General features: G+C 40.7%; 2 protein-coding genes and 1 long non-coding RNA gene across 5 annotated transcripts in view; 2 read left to right on the top strand and 1 right to left on the bottom strand.

Annotated features, from left to right (window-relative positions):
• LOC126936081 (uncharacterized) overlaps positions 1-24,395 on the top strand; it is a 184,068-nt gene extending 159,673 nt beyond the window's left edge. Inside the window, exon 2 of the long non-coding RNA XR_007719381.1 lies at positions 23,606-24,395. This is a non-coding gene — a long non-coding RNA (uncharacterized LOC126936081). The remainder of the gene's footprint in view (positions 1-23,605) is intronic.
• The window catches only part of ATP5MG (ATP synthase membrane subunit g), a 249,536-nt gene that overhangs the window by 131,795 nt on the left and 93,059 nt on the right, over positions 1-24,682 (bottom strand). Inside the window, exon 1 of one of the 2 annotated variants that reach the window (XM_050758471.1) lies at positions 23,344-23,353. The exons of the other annotated variant lie outside the window; for it this stretch is intronic. The gene's annotated coding sequence lies outside the window, so the exon portion shown is untranslated. Of the gene's footprint in view, positions 1-23,343; positions 23,354-24,682 lie in introns of those variants that run through there. 2 annotated transcript variants of the gene reach the window in all.
• Positions 12,679-24,395, top strand: MPZL2 (myelin protein zero like 2). 2 transcript variants are annotated; one of them, XM_050758450.1, is made up of 6 exons: positions 12,679-13,730; positions 14,727-14,893; positions 15,176-15,386; positions 17,617-17,764; positions 20,171-20,246; positions 22,639-24,395. In XM_050758450.1, exons 1-5 carry the CDS (start codon positions 13,673-13,675, stop codon positions 20,232-20,234), a joined length of 648 nt encoding a protein of 215 aa, XP_050614407.1. In that variant the 5' UTR covers positions 12,679-13,672; the 3' UTR covers positions 20,235-20,246; positions 22,639-24,395. The 2 variants fall into 2 exon arrangements, with proteins under 2 accessions (XP_050614407.1, XP_050614406.1); XM_050758449.1 differs by having other exon boundaries at positions 13,237-13,730; positions 22,564-24,395.

Raw genomic sequence — 24,682 nt, 5'->3', positions numbered from 1 at the left:
TCAAACTCCTAGGGCAATTCTTAAAATGTTCTAGAAATTTTTGGAATAATGTCAGCATCATTAGAATAAAAGCTTGTACCCAAGGTAACAATTTTAAATGACAATTTTTCTTTGGCTTTAAAAGCCTCCTTTCCTCTTGGTTACTGCTAATGTAGCTCAGCAGATATTGACACTCAAGAGAGCATATAACATTGGAACAAACTGCAAGAAAACAGCGATGTTGCTGGGACTTTTTCCTGAGTCTTCCAAAGCTAAGGGTGGACCCCTCACTGAGCTAGGCAGGAAGGCCTTCCCTCTTTACCTCTGACTCACCTGAGAAGACTCACACCCTGTCTGCCTGGACAAGCAGCTGGCTGCCCTTTCTACCCAGAAAGGCTTCTCAACAGACAAGTCCAACCTGCTTGTTCTCTTGAAGCTTCAGGCCTCAATGGGAAATGGAGGGGAAGGTAGAAAGGCTGAAACGCCTTAGCTAACTCAGCACCTTTGCTGCTTTTCAGCATTTGGCAGATCTATGATGATGACTCCTGCCATACAATTTGCAACACCTGCACTGTTCTATAACCTGTCCAGTGAGTCCTCTGATCACAGCCTTGGATGTTATGGCAATGTCAAATTGCTTGTAATAACTTTAAATACTTACTCTCAGGTTTTGTATTTATCTCCTTAAGGACCAGTGACAGTTTCCAGGTAGTCTGCAGGCTACACTTTGAGATGCATTGTCCCAATTTTTTTCAGTGAACAGAAAGTTCTGGAAAGATGAATAGGTAAGGTGTAAAAGAATTTGGTCCCATGTTAGCATATTGAAAGCCCTGAGGAGTACTGTAGCTAAAACCAAACCAAAACAAAATTCTGTTTCATTAGTTTAACCTAGCGTTTTCCCTTACGTACAGAATCTTTTGTGTTGTTCAATACCTACTGATATCTTGAGGAGTAGTGTCTTGTCCAGATGCCAATCTAGGAGATGTGAGTGTAATAGGTCTGCAAGGCTTCTTGCAATTCTGAGTTTTAAACAGGCAAACTCTTCCCGTTGCTTGAGTTATTGATTCCATACTCCTCCCTGCTTACGACATTATCTCAAACAAAATGTGTCTGCTGCCCTCTTTTCTCCCCTGAGATGGCTGTTGTGAAAAGAGCAAAGAACAAGAGGTGGAGTTACAGCAAGTCAAGGACCCCGGACAGAAAGTTGCTGAGGCTGAGGCCAGGGAAAACAAGAATTACTGGTGGGGATTACAAGTCAGGTCTTGCCATGAGCTTCTAAGCTTCCACTTGCTGTTATTCAAGTAGGCTACTTGCAAGATCAGCTTTCCTCCAAAAAGCTGATGTCTGTTTTCAAACGTAAGCTCACTGTCTCAGTGGTGTTGATGGATCAAAATGTTTAATGGTGTTGGAGGAGGTGGAGCCTTTTTCCACTCTGCCGGGCACAGTGTACCTCTTGCGGAGACTCCACCCAGCCTTCAGATTTTCCTCTACCCCTCTTCCTATTCTGATTCAGTGAGTGCTCCATGCAACCACTTTTGCATACCTATGCTTAAATCCTTATATGTGTACAAAACCCATTAATAACACCTATTATTTTTAGAAAAAAGCTAAAACTTCTTTAGCATTACTGACAAGTCTCTGTTGCTTTTCTCTTTCACACTTATTTAAAATTCCCATCACTTCTTAGAATTTCCCTGACATCATCAGACTTCAATGAAAAACCCTTGGACGAAACCGCAGACAAACGACTCTCACCTTCAACAGCTCCCTTCATGCTGCTCTGCCTCTTCTGTCTTAAGCTTGTTTTGTGGAGGAAGGATCATGGAGTTTGGAATTAAAGCCCAGTTGTACTACTTCCCAGCTATGTGAACTTGGGCAAGTCGCTAAATGTCCTAGTGTCATTTTCCTCATCTGTGAAATGAGAAGATTAATAAAGACTTTCTAAGGTTGTTGTGAGATGTAAAGATATTAAAAGAAAATTACTGCCTGGGTGCGGTGGCTTGCGCCTGTAATCCCAGCACTTGGGGAGGCCAAGGTGGGAGGATTGCTTGAGCCCAGGAGTTCAAGACCAGCCTGGGCAGCATGGCAAGATCCCATTTCTACAAAGAATACAAGTGTGGACATCGTGGCACATGCCTGTGGTCCCAGCTACTTGAGTGGCTGAGGCAGGAGGATCGCTTGAGCCCAGGAGGTGGAGGCTGCAGTGAGCTGTGATCGAGCCACAGCACTCCAGCCTGGGTGACAGAGTGAGACTCTGTCTCAAAAATAAAAAAAAAGAAAGAAAATTATTTAACAAATGGTAGTTATTGCGATTCCCACAAGCTGGCCTCTGACTTGAAGCTCCTGTATGAGCCATGCTATTTCACCATAACCCAGCCCCCCTGTTCTTTTGTCAACTGGTCTTGGCTAAAGGATGCCATGTATGGTTAGCCTTTTCAGGGACAGCTTCCCTTGTGCTTCCAGGCAGAGCTTGTTCTTCCTGTGCTATCATTTGAATGTGGCATTTCCTTTATTATTGACGTCACCCTGTATTGTGACTAATTTTTTTTTTTCTTTAACCTGAGAACTCCTTGAGGGCTAAGATCTTATCATTTTCACCCTTGAATTCCTGAAGATGGTGCCTGACACTTGGTAGTTGCTCAAAACTTTTTTTTTTTTAAAGTAATAGGAGGCAAATGGAAGAGGCAAATGGAACAAAATGAGATTTTGCACAATCCTAACCTCATTGTAGACAAAAATTCCAAGTATTTTCCCATCGACTTTTTCTTTCAGGAGAGATGCTGAGAAAAGGATATCTACTGTTTATTTCATTTGCTTTTGCTTCAAAAGTCTTCCAGAATCGTGGAGGTACAGTTTTGGGGAGAGAAGGAAGGTACTACTGGTCAGAGTGGTTGGTACATACAACTGAGAGTTGACTGTTGACGTGTTTGGTCGATTCTAATGAGGAAGGGAGACTGATGTTGAAGAAGGAGTTAAAGTTGTCTCTGGAGTTGACCTGTGAGTTAGGCAGGTCTTGTTGTGAGTCTGACTGTATCACTAGCTGGGTGACCTTGGTTACACTACTTGATTGCTAAGTCTCAGCCTTAGGCCAATTTCCTCTCTTATTCCTGTCAAAAATCCGTTGGATCACCTCTGTCTTCAAGATTTCTGCCTCTCCATCTCCTCTACTCTAGGACAGTGACTTTCCTTCTCTATTACACAAGGAAAGTCGAGATCACTGGATGATAACTCCCTTACAGAGGAGAAAAAACTCGGTAAAATCACACACACACACACACACACACACACACACACCCAGCTCAAAAACTCCTTCAACTTTCTGTCCCAATCCTTTTACCTTCAAAGTTAACTGTACCTGTGCCCCATCTGGGGGCTCCCCTTTATCTAGATTGACCATATAAATTTTCTTCCAAACTGTAACACCACAGCGTAAAAGGTGTACAGTTAATTATTACAGTGGAATAAGAGGTATGAGCCAGGGCTGATTTAAGCAGCCAGAACATTCTTTACCTCTTCTTAACAATGCAAGAGATACACTTCCTCGTGTCTTTGGCCTCAGTCCTAAAAGCATTTTAACATGCTAAAGTTAAAACCAACAAATCAATCAAGATCTGAAAACTTCTTTCTACTCCTATTTCTTTCCAGCTGCCTCTGTCTCTGCCCCCTTTATAAGCTCTGTCCTTTGAAGAGTAAACTACATCCTAGTCTACCATGATTCCTCAATCTACTGCAAAATGGGCTCTGCTTCACAACTTTTCTGATGAAACTGCTTCCACCAAAATCACCAACTGGGGTATCTTGTAGACATTTTCAGTCCTTGTTTTATTTGACTTTAGCAGCATTTGATATTTTGTGTATTCGCTCTTTTTATTTATTGATTTTTTTAGACGGAGTCTTGCTCTGTCACCAGGCTGGAGCACAGTGGTGTGATCTTGGCTCACTGCAACTTCCACCTCCTGGGTTCAAGCAATTCTTCTGCCTCAGCCTCCCGAGTAGCTGGGACTACAGGCATGTGCCACCACATCCAGCTAATTTTTGTATTTTTAGTAGAGCCGGGGTTTCACCAGGTGGGCCAGACCTCATGATCTGCCCGCCTTGGCCTCGAAAAGTGCTACGAGTACAGGTGTGAACCACCGTGCCTGGCCCCAATATTCGCTCATTATTTAAATATCTTTCTCTCTTGGCTTCTGTGACCACTCTCTCCTAGTAATTCTCTCTCCCTTTCTTCTGGACACACTTGTTCAGTGACTTTAGACATCTCCTCTTCCCCTTGTCCCTTAGGTATTTTTCAACCTCTAGATTCTGTCCTTTCCCACTCTACTGTGGTCTTGGGCCGTCTCATCCATTCCCATTCTCACAATTACCTTCTAGAAGGGCGAAAGACCTCAAACTGGCATCTCCAGTCCGGAACTCTCTGTAGAGCTCAGATCTGTGTTGGGTACTACTGTCAAAAGAAAAAATTACCACAGATTTAGCTTAAATATTGAATTGGTTTTTATTTGCAATTCTAGAAAAGGGCAACACCTCATTCTGTAAAACTGAATGACTGTTCTGATGAGCTGAGCACAGGGGGTTGGCTTTATAGGTAGAAAGAGGCTGAAGAAAGCAGATACAGGGAACAAAAAGTGGATGAGCAGTTTTTTTTGCTTGCTTTTGAGACAGGTTCTTGCTCTGATGGCCACACTGGAGTGCAGTGGCATGATTATAGCTGACTGTAGCCCCGAATTCCTGGCCCCAAGCAATCCTCCTGCTTCAACCTCCGAAAGTGCTGGGATTACAGGCATGAGCCACTGCACCCAGCCTGTGGGTGGTTTGGAAGTGACTTTCTTTCTCAGGCTAAAACAGAGGGGACTTCTGGCTGGGCGCAGTGGTTCATGCCTATAATCCCAGCACTTTGGGAGACCAAGGCAGGTGGATCACCTGATATTAGGAGTTCGAGACCAGCCTGGCTAACATGGTGAAACACTGTGTCTACTAAAAATACACAAATTAGCCAGGCATGGTGGTACACACCTGCAATCCCAGCTGCTCAGGAGGCTGAGGCAGGAGAGTTGCTTGAACCCGGGAGATGGAGGTTGCAGTGAGCCGAGATTGTACTACTGCATTTCAGCCTGGGCAACAAGAGTGAAACTCCATCTAAAACAAACAAACAAACAAACAAAACAAAACAAAACAAAAAAACCACAAAACAAAAAACAGGCCGGGCTCGGTGGCTCATGCCTATAAACCCAGCACTTTGGGAGGCTGAGGTGGGCGGATCACCTGAAGTCGGGAGTTTGAAACCAGCCTGACCAACATGGAGAAACCCCGTCTCTACTAAAAATACAAAATTAGCTGGGCATGGTGGTGCATGCCTGTAATCCCAGCTACTCAGGAGGCTGAGACAGGAGAATCACTTGAACCCTGAGGCGGAGGTTGTGGTGAGCCGAGATTATGCCATTGCACTCCAACCTGGGCAACAAGAGTGAGACTCCATCTCAAAGAAACAAAAAACAAAACACACACACACACACAAAACACCAAAAAACGAAACAAAACAAAACAAACACAGAAGAGACTTCCTTATCATATCAGCTCAGGTGCGCTGGCCCCTTTTGATTGGTTACTGTCAATCTTCTGTTTGTTTTACACTGGCCCATTTCAGAGTTCAGTTTGATAACATGTCACCTACCATGAGTGGCTCTATTCTGGTTTGGTCTGGTGTGCTGGGACCTAGTGCAGGAGGCTAGTCCAAAATAATGGGCTCCCATAAACTTCATTTAATAGTGCTGTACTAAACATCTCTGCTTGGCTGTCCCATAGAAACATCAAATGCAACAACTCTTCATCTTCTCTGTTTCAGAGAAAGGCAGTCACGTTCCACCCAGTGACCTAGGCTCAAAACTCGAGAATTATCCTCCAATACTTCATATCCCTTCTGTCCACTTCTAATCATGTACCAATTCCCTTCCTTTCCATCTCCTTGACAGCTCTCAAACTCTTAACTTCTCTCAATTCCCTCTGCCCCGTTTCAGCTCAGGTCAAATAATCTCTTGCCTGGGTTCCTGGAAGCCTCTTCCCTGGCCTTGTTCCTTTCCAGTGCCTTTGTCCATACTGTAACTGAGCGATCTTTTAAATTCACAAATCTGATCAAATCACTTTCTGCTTAAACAGTTTCAATGTCTCCTCATTGCCCTCAGGATAAAGCCCTAACTCCTTAACTCTTATCAAGGGCCTTTTTGGTCTGGCCCCTGATGACATTTTCAGCCTCATCTCTGAGGGTCATTCCCTTTTCTTTTTTCCCTTCTCTCTCCACTCACACTCAAGTTTTTTAGTTGCCAAAAAGGCCACGTTTTTTCTTCTTTCTTGGGCTTTGTACCTACTTTTACCCCTACCTGGGCTCACCTCTCAAATGCCACCTCCCATTGCCTACCTTGTATGTATCTTCAGAACTGAAGAATTATAATAGTAATTGCAATAATAGATAATGTTAATTGAGTGCCATTATGTGCTAAGTCATTTATTTGCACTCTTATTCAATCCTCACAACCGCCCCATGAGGAAGGCCTCATTATCCTCATTGAATGGTTGAAGAGACTGAGATCCAGATACCCACACATCAGTCAGAGTGATCATTTTAAACACGAGTCAGAACATTTTACTTTTCATTTCATAAGCTTTCTCTTTTTTTGTGTGTTGTAGTAAAAATACATAACAAAAAATTTACCATTTTAACCACTTTTAAGTGTACAGTTCAGTGGCATTAAGTCCGTTCACATTCTTGTGCAACCATCATTACCGTCCATCTCCAGAACTTTTACATCTCCCCAAGTGGAAACTATGTACCCATCAAACAATAACTCCCCATTTCCCTCTTCCTCTAGACCCTGGCGACCACCATTCTACTTTCTGTCTCTATGGGTTTGACTATTCTTGATGCTCCCATATAAGTAGAATCATTCAATATCTGTCCTTTTGTGACTGGCTTATTTCATTTAGCATAATAACCTTCAGAATTCATCCATGTGGAAATACGTGTCAAAATTTTATTCATTCTAAGGCTGAAAATATTGCATTGTATGTATATGTCACATTTTGCTTATCCATTCTTACTTTGATGGTCACGTGAGTTATTTTCATCCTTTGGCTATTGTGATCAATGCTGCTTTGAACGTCAATGTCCAACTGTCTGTTTGAGTACTGACTTTTAATTCTTTTGGGTACATGCCAGAAGTGGAATTCTGGGTCATATGGTAATTCTATGTTTAATTTTTTAGGAACTGTAATACTATTTTTCACAGTGACTGCACTCTTTTATATTCCCACTAGCAATACACAAAGATTCCAATTTCTCCACATTCTTGCCAACACTTACTCTATTTTCTGTCTTCTTTTTGGTAATAGTCATCCTAGTGGATGTGATAATAGCATTCTAATGGACTGTGGTTTTGATTTATATTTTCCTGATGTTTAGTGATGTTCAGTATCTTCTCCTGTGCCTACTGGCCATTTTATCTTTTTGAAGAAATGTCTATTCCAGTCCTTTGCTCATTTTTTAATGGGGTTGTTGGTTGCTGTTGTTGTTATTGAGTTGCAGGAATTCTTTGTGCATTCCAAACATTAATCCTTTAGCAGAAATTGATTTGCAAATATGAAATACTTTCTCCCTTTCCAGAGATTGTCTTTCATAACCCTTTAATGGCTGCCCTGTATCCCTGGTGGTCTGGTCTGCCCTGTACCCCTCCATCCTTAGCCCCTCACCACTGCCCCTTCACTCTGCTCCAGCCACAATGGTCTCCTTGTTTTTCTTCAAATACTCCACACGTGCTTCTGCCTTAGGTCCTGTGCTTACTATTTCCTCTGCTGGAATGTCCTTCTTCCCGATCCACATGGTTCACTACCTCACTTCATTCAGATGTTTCCTAAGTTTCATCTTATCAGAGAGGTCTTCCCTGACTACCCCTTTCCCCTTTGTTCACTACTTTATTCCTTGTGTGCCCAGGAAAATGCCTGACGTGTCATAGGTACCCAAAACATGTTTCTTAAATGAATGAATGAATAAATGATGTAGACCTTTGATTCACACCTATGTTTCTCTGACCCTAGAGCCTGTAGCTGCTAGCCAGCTACACTGGATGGTTCCTGTTTTGGGAAGCCTTCCCAAGGCCTCCAAGGCTGGCTGAAGGACCCTGGCCTCTGTGTTTCTCTGATCACAACTCATTTGTCACATTGCATTGCAATTGTCTACTTATTTGACTGTGTTTCCCAAGATATAGTTAGCAACTTGAGGGTACACACTAATTTCTTGTTTGGCATCTAGCACAATTTCTAGCAACAGGGCTCAATAGGTATTAGAATGAATCAATCTCTCTGAGTCTCAATTCCTCATCTATAAAATGGAGACATCTATGTATCGTCTTACAGTTATGGAGATCAGAACTAATATATGCAATATGCCTACCACAGTGCCGGGTACATAGTAGGCACTTGAAAAATAGTAATTTAAAATCATTAAGGGTAATTTTTATTTGTTAAAATCTACCAGTATTCTAAGGTATGTCTAAATTAGAATGATAAAATGTAATGATTCTCCAACACTTTATTACTGAATTTGTGTTGTCATTTACTTAATGCTGAAGAAACTTGGTGAATGTGGGAGCAAATTTCCCCTCAACATTTTATTATGAAAAATTTCAAACATGCAGAAAAATTTAAAGAATTATACAGTAAATACCTGTGTATCCCACCTAGGTTCTTCAATTGACATTTTACTATGCTTGATCACATATCCATCCATCCATCCATCCATCCACCCACCCACCCACCCACCCATCCTTCCTTCCATTCATCCATTTATCAATGAGTCTTATTTTTTTATGCATTTTTAAATTAAATTGCAGACATCAGGATGCTTCCCTGTAAATACTTCAGCACTAATGAGAGTTTAGAATTTGTTTACAATTCTTTTTAAAAAATTACTGAAGTAAAACTTACATTCAATGAAATGTACAAGTCTTAAGAGTATACCATTCAAAGAGTTTTGGCAAGTGCGTAACTCAAACCCCTGTCAAGATGCAGAACATTAATATCACTCTAGAATGTTCTCTCATGCCCCTCCAGTCAATCCCTGTCCCCATTCCCCCAGAGGCAAACGCTACTTTTATACTGTTTTTTATGACAAGGTAGTTTTGCCAGTTCCAGAACTTCATATAAATGGAATCAAAGAGTTTATACTGTTTTGTGTCTGGCTAATTTGCTGAACTTACTTTTGAGGTTCATTGTGGTGATATGTATTAGTGATTTGTTCCTTTTTATTGCTGAGTAGGATTCACGATATGAATATTCTACAGAGGATCCATTTTTCTGTTGATGGACCCCTGGGCTGTTCCAGTTTTGGGCTACTATGAATAAAGCTTCCATGATTATTCTCCTACAAATATATTTCTGTATATATAATTTCATTCATCTTGGAGTGGAATTGCCAGGGTGGCTGAGTATTTAGCTTCATAAGAAACTGCCAGCCCTTTTCCCAAACATCTTAACTAAGTATAGTCACAACTAAAATTTATTGGATGTTTTCTGTGGGTGCTGAGCACAGAGCTTTAGTTAATGTATTTCACTTGATTCTTACATCCAGACTATGGGGTAAATGTTATTGTTCCCATTTTACATATGAGATAACTGAGGCACAGAGAGTTAAATAACTGACCAAGGTCACATGGCTAGTAAGCAGCTGAGCTTGGATCTGGATCTAGGCAGGTTGGACTCTAGCTCCTATATGTCATGCCTCCTAGAATAGAGTAGTTAAAAAAAAAAAAAGTGGCTATTTCTTTTCTCAGGAAATTAATTAACTTCCTAAGAATAAAAAATTGGTCATGGTAACCAATTTTAACAAGAGATAACTGGAACAATAATAACAAGAGATGCTGTGTTCATCAATAAACACAATATAATGTAAATTCTCACTACTATTTAGAGATGGTGTGCATGGTTAACAGGGAGGTAGATAAATTCATTTATCAAGGTCCCTTTATCCTCCTGAGAGGTTCCTCAAAGTTATCTTCAAAAATGCCCATCTCTCTAGCCCTGCACAATCTACCTAGCTTCCCTTGAGAATAAGTGAAGTGTTAAACCACTTCAGAGTCTCTTCTTTGGGCTGGTTAATAAGGGCATGATGCCTCTCCTCTATAATTACCAGAGGAGCCTGAGGCTTATTGGAGAGGTGCATATCAGCTGTAATGAGGTGGGGCAGGAGAGCGTTCCCTCCCATGATTTTTCTAAACTCATAGAGGCTCAGTCTCAGGCCCAGACCTGTTTTGGAATATCTCTAGGAAACTTGAGGCAAGAAGGAGGGCCACAGGGAACAGGGAACGATTCTTTTGGGCTAAGAGCCCACCTCTCATCTATGACTCTTGACAGCCTAGCCTCCCTCTCTCATCTTTGAAAAGCTGTCTAAACCAGGGAAGTTTTGAAAAAGGATGCTGGAGATTGGAGTTGTTGATTGGGGAAGGCTGGGAGTCCGAGTCTTCGGAAAACAGACGTTAGGTCTACACTTTCATTCTGGCTCATAAGCCAGGAGCCCAAACAAAAGCCAGGAGAGTAAGTGGTGGTTGGTGTCCCAAGACTTTCCTTCTCGTTTTTAATGGTTCTGGGAAATACCAAAGTAATTCTATTTCTAGAGATGCTCTTCTTGGGTCACATATTAGCCATCCCCAATGGTTATATTTGTCAGGATCAAGTCCACACTCCTTAGGATGGTGGATGAGGGCACTGTCCAGGTGGACCTAGCCTCTCACCTGGCCTACCACTCCTCCCTGTGCTCTAGGTTTGAGGAATTGCATGCTAGTCCCTGTGGGTACCACATTCCCACCCATTTGTTCCAATAGGAAGGCCTTTGTTTCTCCTCTTTCCAGAATTCCTATTCATCCTTTAAGGATTGAATTTGAAAATCAAGAATGTGGTAATTATTTGTTTACTTAACCTGCCTATCTTATATGATTCCCTCCCAGGTAGAAATATTCTATGTATGTCTGAATTTTTTCTACTAAAAACATATGAACAGAAACTTTTGAGTAAACGAATGCTTTATTTGATCACTCTAAGAGCTAAATTATTTGTTTTCCTTGCTTCACAGAATGCTAATTTCATCTTAGCTGAAAAAAAGATTTTCGCCTAAGATGTTGAGAAAGATAACTTTTACAAATATTGATACAGGCCCACTGTCCCTTCAGTCTCCTGCGCCCCCAGTGAGTCTCCTGCTGGCTAAGGTCTAGATGCTTACTAGAAATCATTTTCTGGGAAATGTGTAGAGGGATGGGACAGATGAGATTCTTTCAAAAACTGTTGGTGTGTCACAATTTTAAATGACAATCAGGATCTTTCTCTGGAAAAGTTTAGAAAGAAAATGGTGTCTCTGAAAACGTTTCTTTTTAATTTCCAGAACTCTTCCTTTCCTTCCATTTGCCTAGACACAAACATAACTTAGGCCTTATGTAGCTGCCTTCAGTTTTGGTCTAAGTCTGGCTGACTGACGTCCAGAAAACTGTGAGGGGCAAACATCCTTTTTCTTTAGCATTTTCTCTTCTTAATCTTCTACCCTTGGCCTCTTCCTTGCCCAGTGAGGTGAAATGGTTGACCGTGAAGCCACTCCTGCTAACTGGAAGCAACTGGGTGTTGCCAGGCACTAAGCCAGGAACTTGAACTCAGCAGAGAAGTGGGATCTGGATAACTCCTGCCCCTCAGAGCAAGGCTGGCAGCCAGCTCATGGGCATTTGGCTACCTGGGGGAGGGATTTCTGCTCCTGACAACAGGCAGTTTGTTCAGTTCTTCCTGCCCTGATTCTTCTCCTGTTGCTTTTCACTGCCTCCCTGAGCTGTTTGGTAACTCTACCTCTCACAAGTTTTTGCAGTTTGCTGTAGACTTCAAAATCCTGGCTCTACCTCTCCTTCCTCTGTAGCTGTATTTCCCTGCAAAGTTGGAAGCCAACCAAGATCAAGTTTCTGTAACTCTTTTTCTTTCAGGGTCCTGGAGCTGAACTCTTCTGACCTACATACCCAAAAGGCTGTATCTTATCCTTCCTCACCACCATTTGAAAGTTCCCACAGCAGACTGATTTTAGGTCCCTTTCTGACCTAGAAGCTGACAAAGGCGCCAAACAGTTTTCAGAAACTCTCCCCATGCTAACAGATTTTCACTAGCACACAGCTGGTCTGCATTTGGGGCAGCCTCTGTTTTCTGAGTTCCAACACAATGGATTTTTGTGGTTGTCTACCTGTTTTTGCTCCATGCCCATGACATCTTTCTCCTGTTGCTGTTTTCTGCACTTCTGTATTCTCCTCTCTTTTGGTAGAATTTTCTCCTTTCTTCCCTCTTTATGATGTTTTATTTTTTTCTACTCACCCTGCCGCATTCTCTTGTTCCTGCCACCCTTTTTTGCTCTGGTTTCAACTAGAAGATTTTATGAGTGACTGAAGAGTTTCTAGACTGCTAATCCAGGGATAAGGGCAATCTATCTCTTTTCAGGGTTAGATTCCCAGTCCAGCCTACTTCTTAACTGCATGTGTAAGCTTCATCCCCCTCCTACCCATGTTTCTGTGCCGCTTCATTAATCTGTAACGATGACCCACCCTCTTTCCAGACAAGGAGACATCTTTTCTTGTTTAGATTACTCAGCTCTTTAGACTTCTCAGTCATTTAGCTATTCTAAAAATGGCTGATGAAATCCGAGGCACAACAAAGTTATTACGAAAACCTTTTCCTTGAGAGCCCCGTGTCTGATTGCTCATATTAGCTGATATTTGGTGGAAAGAGCACTAGATTTTTAAGAAGAGTTCTGATTTTGCCACATGGTAGCTGTGCAACCTTGGACAAATCATTTACCTTCCTCGGGTTCTTAGCGTCCTCACTGGTCAAATGGGAATGCTTCATGGGGCGTTGCGGAGATGAAACAATCAGCAGGAGAGCACTTTGTAGATTGCACTGGGATGGTAGGGTGAACGAGCAGGGATGGTGTCCTGATTTGTCTTTAAATTCTTCAAAGGTAAAGGATTGTTAAACGTGGAGATTTGATTTGGTTTGTTTCTGCCAGGTCTCCTGGAAAGCTACAAACTAGAAGAAGTGCAGAAATCCTTGTGGTAACAAGGGTATCAGCTTTTTGTCCACAGAGAGTCTTAAGGAATTCCGACTCCCGTTTTGAAATTGTATCGAATCCAATCCCAGGGCAATGTGGCCCTGGGGTGGTGCTTCGAGAAGTGGAATCACTGCAGGACAGTTTCAACATTCACTTCCCAGGCAAGCCTAAAGCCTGTTTTAAAAGGGCGTGTAGGGGCCAAACCCATAACAGTCTGGGATATTTCAGACTGGCACCACCTCCTCTGGCTGTTTCCGAGGCCATCTAGAGGCCAGAGCCCAGTCAGATTAAATGAAAGTAAAGAGAGGGCTGCGGGAGTTTGGGACCTTTGTGCAGACGTGCTCATGCTCGTTAGAGTAGAGGGCGGGAGAGAGGAAAGGAAGGAGGGCATTGGGAGCCGAGGCCCCTCCTTTCATTTCAGAAAAGTGCACAGGCAGAGCGGGCTGAGTCACAGGTGAGGAACTCAACTCAAACTCCTCTCTTTGGGAAAACGCGGTGCTTGCCCCTCCCGGAGTGGCCTTGGCAGGGTGTTGGAGCCCTCGGTCTGCCCGGTCTGGTCTCTGGGGCCAAGGCTGGGTTTCCCTCATGTATGGCAAGAGCGCTACTCGTGCGGTGCTTCTTCTCCTTGGCATACAGCTCACAGGTAAGAGCCGGCGGGCTTCTCTCAGCGTTTTCTCCTTCACTGCTCACTCTATAAAGTTAGCTAATTGTCTTAGAAGTTGCAAGACTTTTGTTTGGGAGTCTGAGCCACAGATACAGTTTGTTTTACTTTGGATTTTACTGAAACCAAAGTTGGTGGACTGTTTTTGGAGAATTGCTCTCGGACAAACAGGTTTAGGTGTGTTCAGCTGCCAGTGAATCAGGCACAGAGAGGGCTTTCTAATCTCAGGTTACATGCCATTTTTGTGTGTGTGGCTGTTCTCAACCTCCCACTGCTGGCAGGACTTGGCATTTGGATTTCTGTGTGTGGGTCTTGTCTGTGACTCTCAGCAACATCAGGAAAGTGGAGATTGTTAGAGAGAGACCTATTGTGGTTTTGAAAGTGCCCCAACACACATATTCTAAATGTAAATATCAAGGTAAAAAAAAATGCCATGTGGTATAAAGGTTCCAGGGGTGCAGGCAAACATAAGCTGTCTGGAGTTGATTCATTCGGTTTCTGCAATAGACTAGTAACCGTACGAAATCCACATAAGGACCCGTCTGGAAAACTTACCTGCTAGGAGACCACTTTACATACAATACATAATACTTAACCTTAATACATAATGTAATGTCTAATCAATGTTATGATTCGTTTTTATTTTTTTACGCTTTCAATTCTATTTGCGGATGTTTGTAGTTTGTTATAACAGTTTTGAAGTCAGTACCACGAGGCGAGGCTATCATGCTGTGCAGAAAGCAAGAGCACTATGAAGGCTTGCTGTGTGGTAGTTTAGTTGTCACATGGAATGGGAGGGTCCAGATTGCATACGGGTAGGAGTATGTAGATTCTGGGTGAAGTAAGTTTGGGAGCTGGGGCATCTCAGTTTCACTTCGCTTTAAGTCCTATTCAGATATTTATTTTGGAAGTGTCAGCAGAAGTTCTCACAATACTACATCCCCTGTTAACCCTTCTTTTTCTTCTTTTTCATTGCAGCTCTTTGGCCTATAGCAGCTGTGGAAATTTATACCTCCCGGGTGCTGGAGGCTGTTAATGGGACAGATGCTCGGTTAAAATGCACTTTCTCCAGCTTTGCCCCTGTGGGTGATGCTCTAACAGTGACCTGGAATTTTCGTCCTCTAGATGGGGGACCTGAGCAGTTTGTAAGTAGATTATTGTCATTTTCCAGGGTACTCTTGGTTAGGGAAATAATCAGCCAGTCCATTTCTCCTTTCCCTTCCAGTATTTTTCTTAGCAGCAAGCACAAGGTTAAGCTGGGAAACAATTCCTGGGACAGAGACTGAGAGGCCGTTGAAGGGGAAAGCAAGTGATGGAGCTGCAGACAGGACAGTTGGGTTTGCTGGTGTTTCAGTTCTGCTCCCACCATCTTGGTCTCCTTGCCTGGGTGCTGAGTAAGAAGACCTTTTGCCATTTCCCCTCTCTAGGTATTCTACTACCACATAGATCCCTTCCAACCCATGAGTGGGCGGTTTAAGGACCGGGTGTCTTGGGACGGGAACCCTGAGCGGTATGATGCCTCCATCTTTCTCTGGAAACTGCAGTTCGACGACAATGGGACATACACCTGCCAGGTGAAGAACCCACCTGATGTTGATGGGGTGATAGGGGAGATCCGGCTCAGCGTCGTGCACACTGGTAGGTTATTCAGGGAACAGTGGTTTTGGAAAGGATGAAAGCTTGTAGAAAAGAAAGGGGCAATCATTGTTAAGGCTGAGAGAGAGGGACAATCTTTTTTGATGGATAGAGAGAGGGACTAGCCCTTCAGAACTGGGAGCCTCAGAGGGAGACTGAAGAGTTCTGGGGTAAAAAGAGAAAGGCTTTGTTTGGCCCTGGAAAGAAACAGAAAGTAAAGCAAAGGAACTCAGAGAATCCGTTACAAAAATGGCATTGAGATTGTGAAAGGGAGAGGGAGAAATTCTTTGATAAAAGGCTTACAACAGGTCTGTTCACTCGCTCATTTATTCGAGACACTTACTGAGTACCTACTCCAATGCTAGGCACTGTCAAAAGTGTATGACATACACTATCTCATTGAACCCCCACACCACTCTAGGAGGCAGGTACTAATAATGGTAGCTAACACTTACTGAGTACTTCCCAAATGTCAGGGGCTTTACGTGACACATTTTATTTAATCTTTACATATCTCATCAGTTTATTGTGCATTTAATGCCTCCCATCTTGCCAACGAGGAAACGAGGCTCACAGAGGTTAAGTCACTTGCCCTGAGTCATGTAGCTGATAAATGGAGTAACTTAGGACTCAAACCCAATCAACTCTGAATCTAAAACTGTGTTCTAAACTGGTGCATTGTATTGTCTGTATCCCTATAAAGGACAATCTGGAAAACCATGCCAAGCAACAAAGAGCAAAGTACACGAAACTTACAAGTTGTAGATCTGGGTTTGAGTCATTGCTACCATTTACCAGCTATCAATAAGTCTTATTTTCCTCATCTGTAAAGTGAGAATAACACAGTGAGGATCATGATGAGGATAAAATGAGATAATAAATGTGAATATGTCCCAACCTCTGAATTGTACTTAATAGCTACCATACACTGAGTGTTTATTTTGTACAGGCACAGCATGGAACAACTTACATGAATTATTTTATTTTTTATTAAGAACTCAACAGATGAATATTGTTATCTCTATGAGGAAACTGAGGCTCAAAGAAGTGAATTACTTCAAACCACACAGCTAGGTACTTCAACCTAGCGTTCTCTGGTGTGTGCTCTTAACCAACACTACTCCAAACATATAAGCCTGAGAAGTGGTATGATTTCCTTTCATTCATAGTCCAGTTTGAAACCATTTCTCAACGCCCCACCAATAGAGGACTGTGTGACCTTGCAGAAGTCATTTGAGTATTGAAAGAAATAATGTAATGGTTTGGGGCTTCAGTTTCTTCACCTGCAAAATGAACAGGTTAAACAAACAAAAAATCAGTGGTTCTTAAACATATGTGGGTAATTATTCTTTGAGAATCAAATGAAAGCCATGGCCCTGCTTCCCATAAAACAATGGAGACATACACAATGAGACATGGATTCTGTGGGCTTGCAGACTACCTTCCATCCTTCTTCCCCACCCTCCTTCACGGAGTCAAGGCTGGGAATCCTGGGCTAGACATTCTCTAATGTCCTTTCTGGCTCTGAGGGCTTATGGAAGTATAATCAGCAATCAAGCTAAAGGACAAGAGAACCAGGGTTCACAGACTCTAGTGTGGCTTAGGGGACCTTCCCTCTGGTTTCCCTTTTCCATCATTTATCCACTAGACTGTAGCTTCTGATTAACTTTCCTATCGTCTCAGTGGCATGAGCTTCTTGAAGGTGATGTCTTTTTTGGCTCTGCATTTCTATCACAGTGCCAGGAACGTAGCAGGCCCTCAATAAATCTGAATAAATGACTGACTGAGTGAAAGTGGTGAGAAGTCAGGGAGAAATGAGTTGGGCACTAGGTTTGATGAGGTTAGCAAAAACCTTACCCCACCCTAGGTAGTTCAACCTTCCCAGTGGTTTTCAAAGCTGCATCAGAATCACCTGGAGGACATGTTAAAACAGATTGCTTAGCCCCACCCCTAGTGTTTCTAATTCAGCAGGTCTGGGGTGGGGCCTAAGATTCCCATGTTCTCAAGTGATATTGTTGCTGTTACTTCGAAGACCACACTTTGAGAGCCACTAAAGTATGTGTGTGGTTTTCCTATTGCTAGTAGGATTTACAAGGTAATACAGTATTTTATGCATAAAGATAGGAGAAAGGAAGATTTCATCTATTGATTAAACGCATCCCTATTATGTCATTAGATTTCACTGTAGTCCTCTTCTTTTTAGAATCCTAACTTAATCTTTTTCTCCTTACAGTACGCTTCTCTGAGATCCACTTCCTGGCTCTGGCCATTGGCTCTGCCTGTGCACTGATGATCATAATAGTAATTGTAGTAGTCCTCTTCCAGCATTACCGGAAAAAGCGATGGGCTGAAAGAGCTCATAAAGTGGTGGAGATAAAATCGTAAGGCTGGGCAGTTCTGGGAAAGTTCTAACACTCTAATGGGGACTCTTGGTATTTTGCAATGGGCTAAACAGTTGCTGAACAGATGTTTTTCCCTTTAAGTAAATCCTACATAAAAGAATTCACATTTGCAGGACAGATAAATTAGGTATGAACTAGTAACTTTACAAAAGCTTTCTCAATTTTACAAAATATTTCCTTATATGATTTCTTTACTATGGCGGGGGGGGGGTTGATTTTATAAAAATCTGGTATGTAAAGCTTTTCTTAAAAATCCCTTATGTTTAAAGTGAAGCATACATTTGTAAAACCCACTGGGCTAGTCAGCAGGGCCACTATGAGTCAGTGCCTAGGAAAGTCTGTTGTGCTGATAGCAGGTGTTCATTAAACATATTTTAAAATTGAGATAAAATTTACCTACCACAAAATTCACTCTTTTCATGTTCACGAAGTTGTGCAGCAATCATCACTAATTGCAGAACCTTTTTAAGCTTCCTCCCCTAAAGAAACCACATATCCCTAGCTATCACTGCCTATTATCCCCTCCCACCAGCCCCTGACAACTACTCATCTACTTTCTGTCTCTATGGATTTACTTATTCTGGACATTTCATTTAAATAGAATCATACAATATGTGGCCTTTTATGCCCAGCTTCTTTCACTTAGCATAATGCTTTCAAGGCTCATCCTTGTTGTAGTATGTATTAGTATTTTTTTCCGTTTTATGATTGCATAATATTCCATTGTATGAATATATTGTTTGTCCATTCAATTGATGGGCATTTAGGTTTTCTCTACTTGTTGGCTATTGTGACTAACGCTGCTATAAACATTCATTTACAAGCTTTTGTGTAGATCATATGTTTTTAATTCTCCTAAAAGTGGAATTGTTGGGTCATATGGTAACTCTGTCTAGTTTTTGGAGGAATTGCCAGACTGTCTCTAAACAGCTGGACTATTTTGCATTCCTATCAGCAATATATGAGGGTTCTGATTTCTCCACATCCTCCTCAACACTCATTATTGTCTTTTTTTTATCATAACCATGTATTAGGCCGTTCTTGCGTTGCTATAAAACAAACAAACAAACAAACCTAAGACTGGGTAATTTATAAAGAGGAGATTTAATTGGCTCACGGTTCTGTAGGATGTAGAAGCATGGTGCCAACGTTGGTTGGCTCCCGGGGAGGCCTCAGGGAGCTTTTACCGATGGCAGAAGGCACAATGGGAGCAGGCATTTCACATGGTGAGAGCAGGAGAAAGTGAGAGAGTTGGGGGAGGTGCCACATAGTTTTATAGGACCAGGTTTTGTGAGAACTCACTCACTATTAAAGTGAGTGTCCTTTGAAGTGAAGTATAGTGTCCTTTGAAGAACAAAAATTAAATTTTGTGAAGTCCAATTTATCTATTTTTTCTCTTTTGCTGCTAATGCTTTTGAGTCTCATCTAAAAAATCACTGCCTAATCCCCAAGACCATGAAGATCTATGGCTATGTTTTCTTCTAAGAGTTTTATAGTCTTAATTTTTACATTTAGATCTTTTGAGTTTTATTTTGAGTTCGCTTTTGTATATTGCTGAGACAGAAGTGCAAATTCACTTTTTTGCATGTGGATATCTAGTTGTTCCAGCAACATTTATTTCATTTCCTTAATAAGTAATTACTGAAATAAACAGACCTAATTTTTTTTTTTTTTTTTTTTTTTTTGAGTCAGAGTTTCGCTCTGGTTGCCCAGGCTGGAGTGCAATGGCATGATTTTGGCTCACTGCAACCTCCGCCTCCTGCATTCAAGCGATTCTCTTGCCTCAGCCTCCCAAGTAGCTGGGATTACAGGCATGCACCACCACGCCCAGCTACTTTTGTATTTTTAGTAGAGATGGGGTTTCACCATGTTCGTCAGGCTGGTCTTGAACTCCTGATCTCAAATGATCTGCCTGCCTCGGCCTTCCAAAGTGTTGGGATTACAGGCATGAGCCACCATGCCCGACCAAACAGAACTGATTTTAAGAAGCCTAAACAAACTCAACTCTGAGGTTCTAGTTTGAATAGAATCAATAAAGATGACTTAGGTCAACACAAAACTTTTTTTTTTTTTTGAATAACAAATATAAATTAGAGGTGGGATACTCATGGTAAAATAAGGTGTCTGCTTTAAAACTCTGGAGTTCCCGAATCAGAATCCAAACTGTATCCTTTACATTCTGAAAAGTCTCTAAGTTCAGAGGTGTGGCCATTATTAATTAGATGGCACCAGTTTAGCTCTGTGTAAACTTCAATTGACTCCCAAGTGCATGTAATTCTTCCAAAAATATGTGGGGAAAATACTTTACTTGAAGCTTCTGTGGGATTTGCCTACTTGCTTCTTGTCTTGTTCACCTGACATTCGGTTTCCGCTTCTTTGTTACAGAAAAGAAGAGGAAAGGCTCAACCAAGAGAAAAAGGTCTCTGTTTATTTAGAAGACACAGACTAACATTTTTAGATGGTAAGGTTCACAAATAGGTTGATTTCTTTCCTCAGCTTTCTGACGTGTCCAGCCCATCTCTAATGAGGACTCCCAGATCACTTTATGGCTGTTAGGTGTCTCCCATATGAAATTAGAGGAGCTGGGTCAGGGAGACAAAAGTCTTCTATTAGTCTTATGGATAGCTCCTCCTTCGAGTGTATTTTGTGCAAAAGATTAAGAAGCTGGACTCTACTGCCATTAAAGCTGAGAGAATTCTAAGGTTATTTGTGGCTTTGGGGTTATATTTATTACTACTACTACCAATAAATATTCAACAAGTAAATAAATCTTTTTTAAATCAAAAGATTAGTATCTGCTTATTCTGTTTTTTTTTTTTTTAATTGTAAACCAATTATGGTATTAAGAGAGTGACTCAATAGATGTATCTGGCAGTTTTTACGGGAGAGCTTTTGTACTATTGGGAATTGATTTCAACTCTTCTCATTTAGTTATTGGCACTAATAACTACATGAAATGAATCCAGTTTTAGTGGTGTATAATTTTATTTTTCCAGTTTTCAGGTTCATCGGACTTAAAAAGTAGGATAATTTCTTTTTCTTTTCTTTGTTTTTGAGACAGGGTCTCAATCTGTTGCCCAGGCTGGAGTGTAGTGGTGCGATCTCAGGTCACTGCAACTTTCCCCTCCCAGGCTCAAGTGATCCTCCCACCTTAGCTTCCAAAGTAGCTGGGACCATGGGTGCGGGCCACTACACCCAGCTAGTTTTTGTACTTTTTGTAGAGATGGGGTTTCGCTATGTTGCCTAGGCTGGTCTCACTTGAGCTCAAGCGATCCACCTGCCTCAGCCTCCCAAAGTGTTGGGATTACAGGCGTGAGCCACTGCACCCGGCCAATTTATTTTTCATATGCTCAGAATTTCTCCCATTCTCTGAAATAGGTCCACACATTTAATTTCTAGATGTTATAAATCCAGACATGCAAACAAATTTTACACTCATAAGAAAGTTCTTGATATTAATGACTTTATCCTGTAAAACTCTGGCTGTCTTACATGGGAGAAAATTTTTATAGACCATTATTAGTTGCAAAGAGGGTCACATTTTTGTAGGCTAAAGCTCCAGTGAAAGACCTCAAAGATTTATAAAATAAAATATGGAGAAAAATGATCGTATTGTAAAATCAGAAAACCAAAATTAACATCAGGGAGTTTTTACCAACCAACGGTTATTGTCTTTTTAAAATTAAGGGGATTATCTAACAAGTTGGGGTCATGGAAAATAAATATGGGAGATGTTTTAGATCAAAAGAAACTTAAGAGATGAACACAATCAAAGCACAATGTGTGATCCCCAACTGAATGAATAATAGCGTGAACAAGCTTATTGTAAAAAAAAAAGCTTAGAGGGACAATTGGGAAAGTCTTGAATATGAAAATGTTAAATATATGGATAATATTAGGGAATTATTTTTAATTTGTATTAAGTATAGTGATGGTATTGTAGTTATACAGAAAATGTACCTATTTTGAAAAATGCTGGCCGGGCGCGGTGGCTCAAGCCTGTAATCCCAGCACTTTGGGAGGCCGAAACGGGCAGATCACAAGGTCACAAGATCAAGACCATCCTGGCTAACCCGGTGAAACCCCGTCTCTACTAAAAAAATACAAAAAACTAGCCGGGTGAGGTGGCGGGTGCCTGTAGTCCCAGCTACTCAGGAGGCTGAGGCAGGAGAATGGCGTAAACCCGGGAGGCGGAGCTTCCAGTGAGCTGAGATCCGGCCACTGCACTCCAGCCTGGGCGACAGAGCGAGACTCCGTCTCAAAAAAAAAAAAAAAAAAAAAAAAAAAAAAAAAAATGCTTACTGGAGTATTTAGGCGTAAATGTCAGCAATTTGCTTTAAAAGCACAGGATAAAAGCAAATAAAACAAAAAAGGCTTCAGAATTAGGTGATGGGGCAGATGAGGTAAGAATGAATTAATGAATTTAAGGGATGGGTAAATTCCACACACTCTCTTCTCTACTTTTCTGTATGTCAGATTTTGTTTGTAATGAGAGTGAGAAGTGGGGAGAATATGGAATGTATGTGTGTGAGCAAGTTGTGAGTCATCCAAGTGTCCATGCAAGGTACTTAGAGGCTATGATTTAAGGATACTAACTCTGAAAATTATGTAATAAGGATTAGGAAACTTCTTTTAAAAATTAAATTGGGGGAGAATATGAATATTTTCCCTCAGAATATTTTCTTTCTAATAACATATATATAATTCATAACGCCAAGTATTCCTATTGCACTCTTCTCAAATATGTTATCCATTTAAACTTTTGTTTTGTGTTTTAGGAAGCTGATGATTTCCAAGAACAAGAACCCTAGTATTTGTTGAAGTTAATGGAAACTTTTCTTTGGCTTTTCCAGTTGTGACCTGTTTTCCAACCAGTTCTACCGCATATACAAGCAACATCCCTCTGGAGCCAGCACAGTGCTCTTCCATATCACCAGTCATACACAGCCTCATTATTAAGGTCTTATTTAATTTCAGAGTGTAAATGTTTTCAAGTGCTCATTAGGTTTTATAAACAAGAAGCTACATTTTTGCCCTTAAGACACTACTTACAGTGTTATGACTTGTATACACATATATTGGTATCAAAGGGGATAAAAGCCAATTTGTCTATTATATTTCCTTTCATTTATTTCTTTTAGCAGCACTTCTGCTACTACAGTTAATGTGTTTACTCTCTTTCCTTCCCATATTCTCAATTAAAAGGTGAGCAAAGCCTCCTCGGTGTTTTTGACTAACAGTAAATCGTAAATTCAAACTGTTAAATGACATTTTGATTTTTATGTCTCTCCTTAACTAGGAGACACATCTTGTTTTAATGAATTTCTTTCAATATTCCAGGTGATAGATTTTTGTTGTTGTTTTGTTAATTAATCCAAGATTTACAAAAGCACAACGCTAAATCACACAGTAACTACAAAAGGTTGCATAGATATGAAAAGACTGGTAGATGCCATTGCAGGATGAATCACCTGTCACTTTTCTTCTGTGCTGGGAAAAATAATCAACAATGTGGGTCTTTCTTGAGCAGTGACAGACTGTTTAGCTTACTATGTTGCCCCCCAGTTCAATGATCTATAATAACAGAGCAAAGCCTATGCTCATTTGCAGACTGGAATCATTAAGCAGTTTAATAAAAATACCGTGAAACAGTATATTACAAGTTTGAAAATTCAGGGCTGGTGAAAAAAATCAACTCTAAATGATGATAATTTTGTACAGTTTTATATAAAACTCTGAGAACTGGAAGAAATTGTTAACTTTTTAAAAAAAATTCTAATTCACTTGTTTATTTTGGGGGAGGAAGGCTTTGATATGGAGCACAGAAATACCAAAACTACTTTAAATGGAAAAAAAAAAATTATTCTTTCTTTCCCCTATACTGGTAGATAAAGCAAACTTTATAAGTGGGCTATTGAAAGAAAAGTGCCTTTTAAAAGTGTTTAGTTTCCCAGTGTCTTTTCCAAGCCTCAGATACAGAAATATTTGTTCAAAGGATAGAAAACATCTAAAAGTTTAGGCTCAAGATCAATGTTTACAGACTGATATTTTCAGTTTTTAATTGACTGGGCTGCAGATGTTATTTCTTTTAACAAACTGGAATTTTCAAACATTATCTGTATTTAAATGTATGGACCTTGATATTTTTCCAATACTATTTTTAAAAAAATTGTTTGATCTACATATGAACCTCAATTCTGAAATTCATTACATATCTGTTTCATTCTGCCTTTTATACTGTCTAAAAAAGCAAAGTTTTAAAGTGCAATTTTAAAACTGTAAATTACATCTGAAGGCTATATATCCTTTAATCACATTTTATATTTTTTCTTCACAATTCTAACCTTTGAAAATATTATAACTGGATATTTCTTCAAACAGATGTCCTAGATGATGGTCCATAAGAATAATGAAGAAGTAGTTAAAAATGTATGGACAGTTTTTTCAGCAAAATTTGCAGCTTATGTCTTGGCTAAATAGTCAAGGGGTAATATGGGCCTATTGTTTAGTGTCTCCTTCCTAAAGAGCACTTTTGTATTGTAATTTATTTTTTATTATGCCTTAAACACTATGTAAATAAACCTTTAGTAATAAAGAATTATCAATTATATAATTTGTGTATATACATATCTAAAAGTTCTACACTGCAGGGAAAACAGATGGATATATATTTTATCTTTACTGAAAAGTTTTCTTAGTAGAGACAACCTGCAAGTCAATAATGGATACATTAGTTTCTACTGGGTAAACAGAAGTATACGGATTTCCACAGAATTTTCACATTGCTTTGGATAGCTGGGAATTGGGCATAACAACACTACTTAGTTTGAGCGTTCTTTCAAAGAAAAGTATCAAAGATTATATTTAGTACTTTGCATTACATTTTTAATAGGGAAA

This window comes from Macaca thibetana, chromosome 14 (genome assembly GCF_024542745.1).
Source record: "Macaca thibetana thibetana isolate TM-01 chromosome 14, ASM2454274v1, whole genome shotgun sequence".
NCBI lineage: Eukaryota > Metazoa > Chordata > Mammalia > Primates > Cercopithecidae > Macaca > Macaca thibetana.
The sequence above is the reverse complement of the archived record's forward strand: the minus strand, read 5'-3'. Positions and strand labels throughout refer to the sequence as shown.

Bases quoted from the DNA above. Each gene is read 5' to 3' on its own strand.
- MPZL2 (XM_050758450.1), top strand. From the start codon at position 13,673: ATGTATGGCAAGAGCGCTACTCGTGCGGTGCTTCTTCTCCTTGGCATA. The intron at 13,731-14,726 runs GTAAGAGCCGGC...TTTTCATTGCAG, and splicing joins CCTTGGCATACAGCTCACAG to CTCTTTGGCCTATAGCAGCT. The intron at 15,387-17,616 runs GTAGGTTATTCA...TTCTCCTTACAG, and splicing joins GCTCAGCGTCGTGCACACTG to TACGCTTCTCTGAGATCCAC.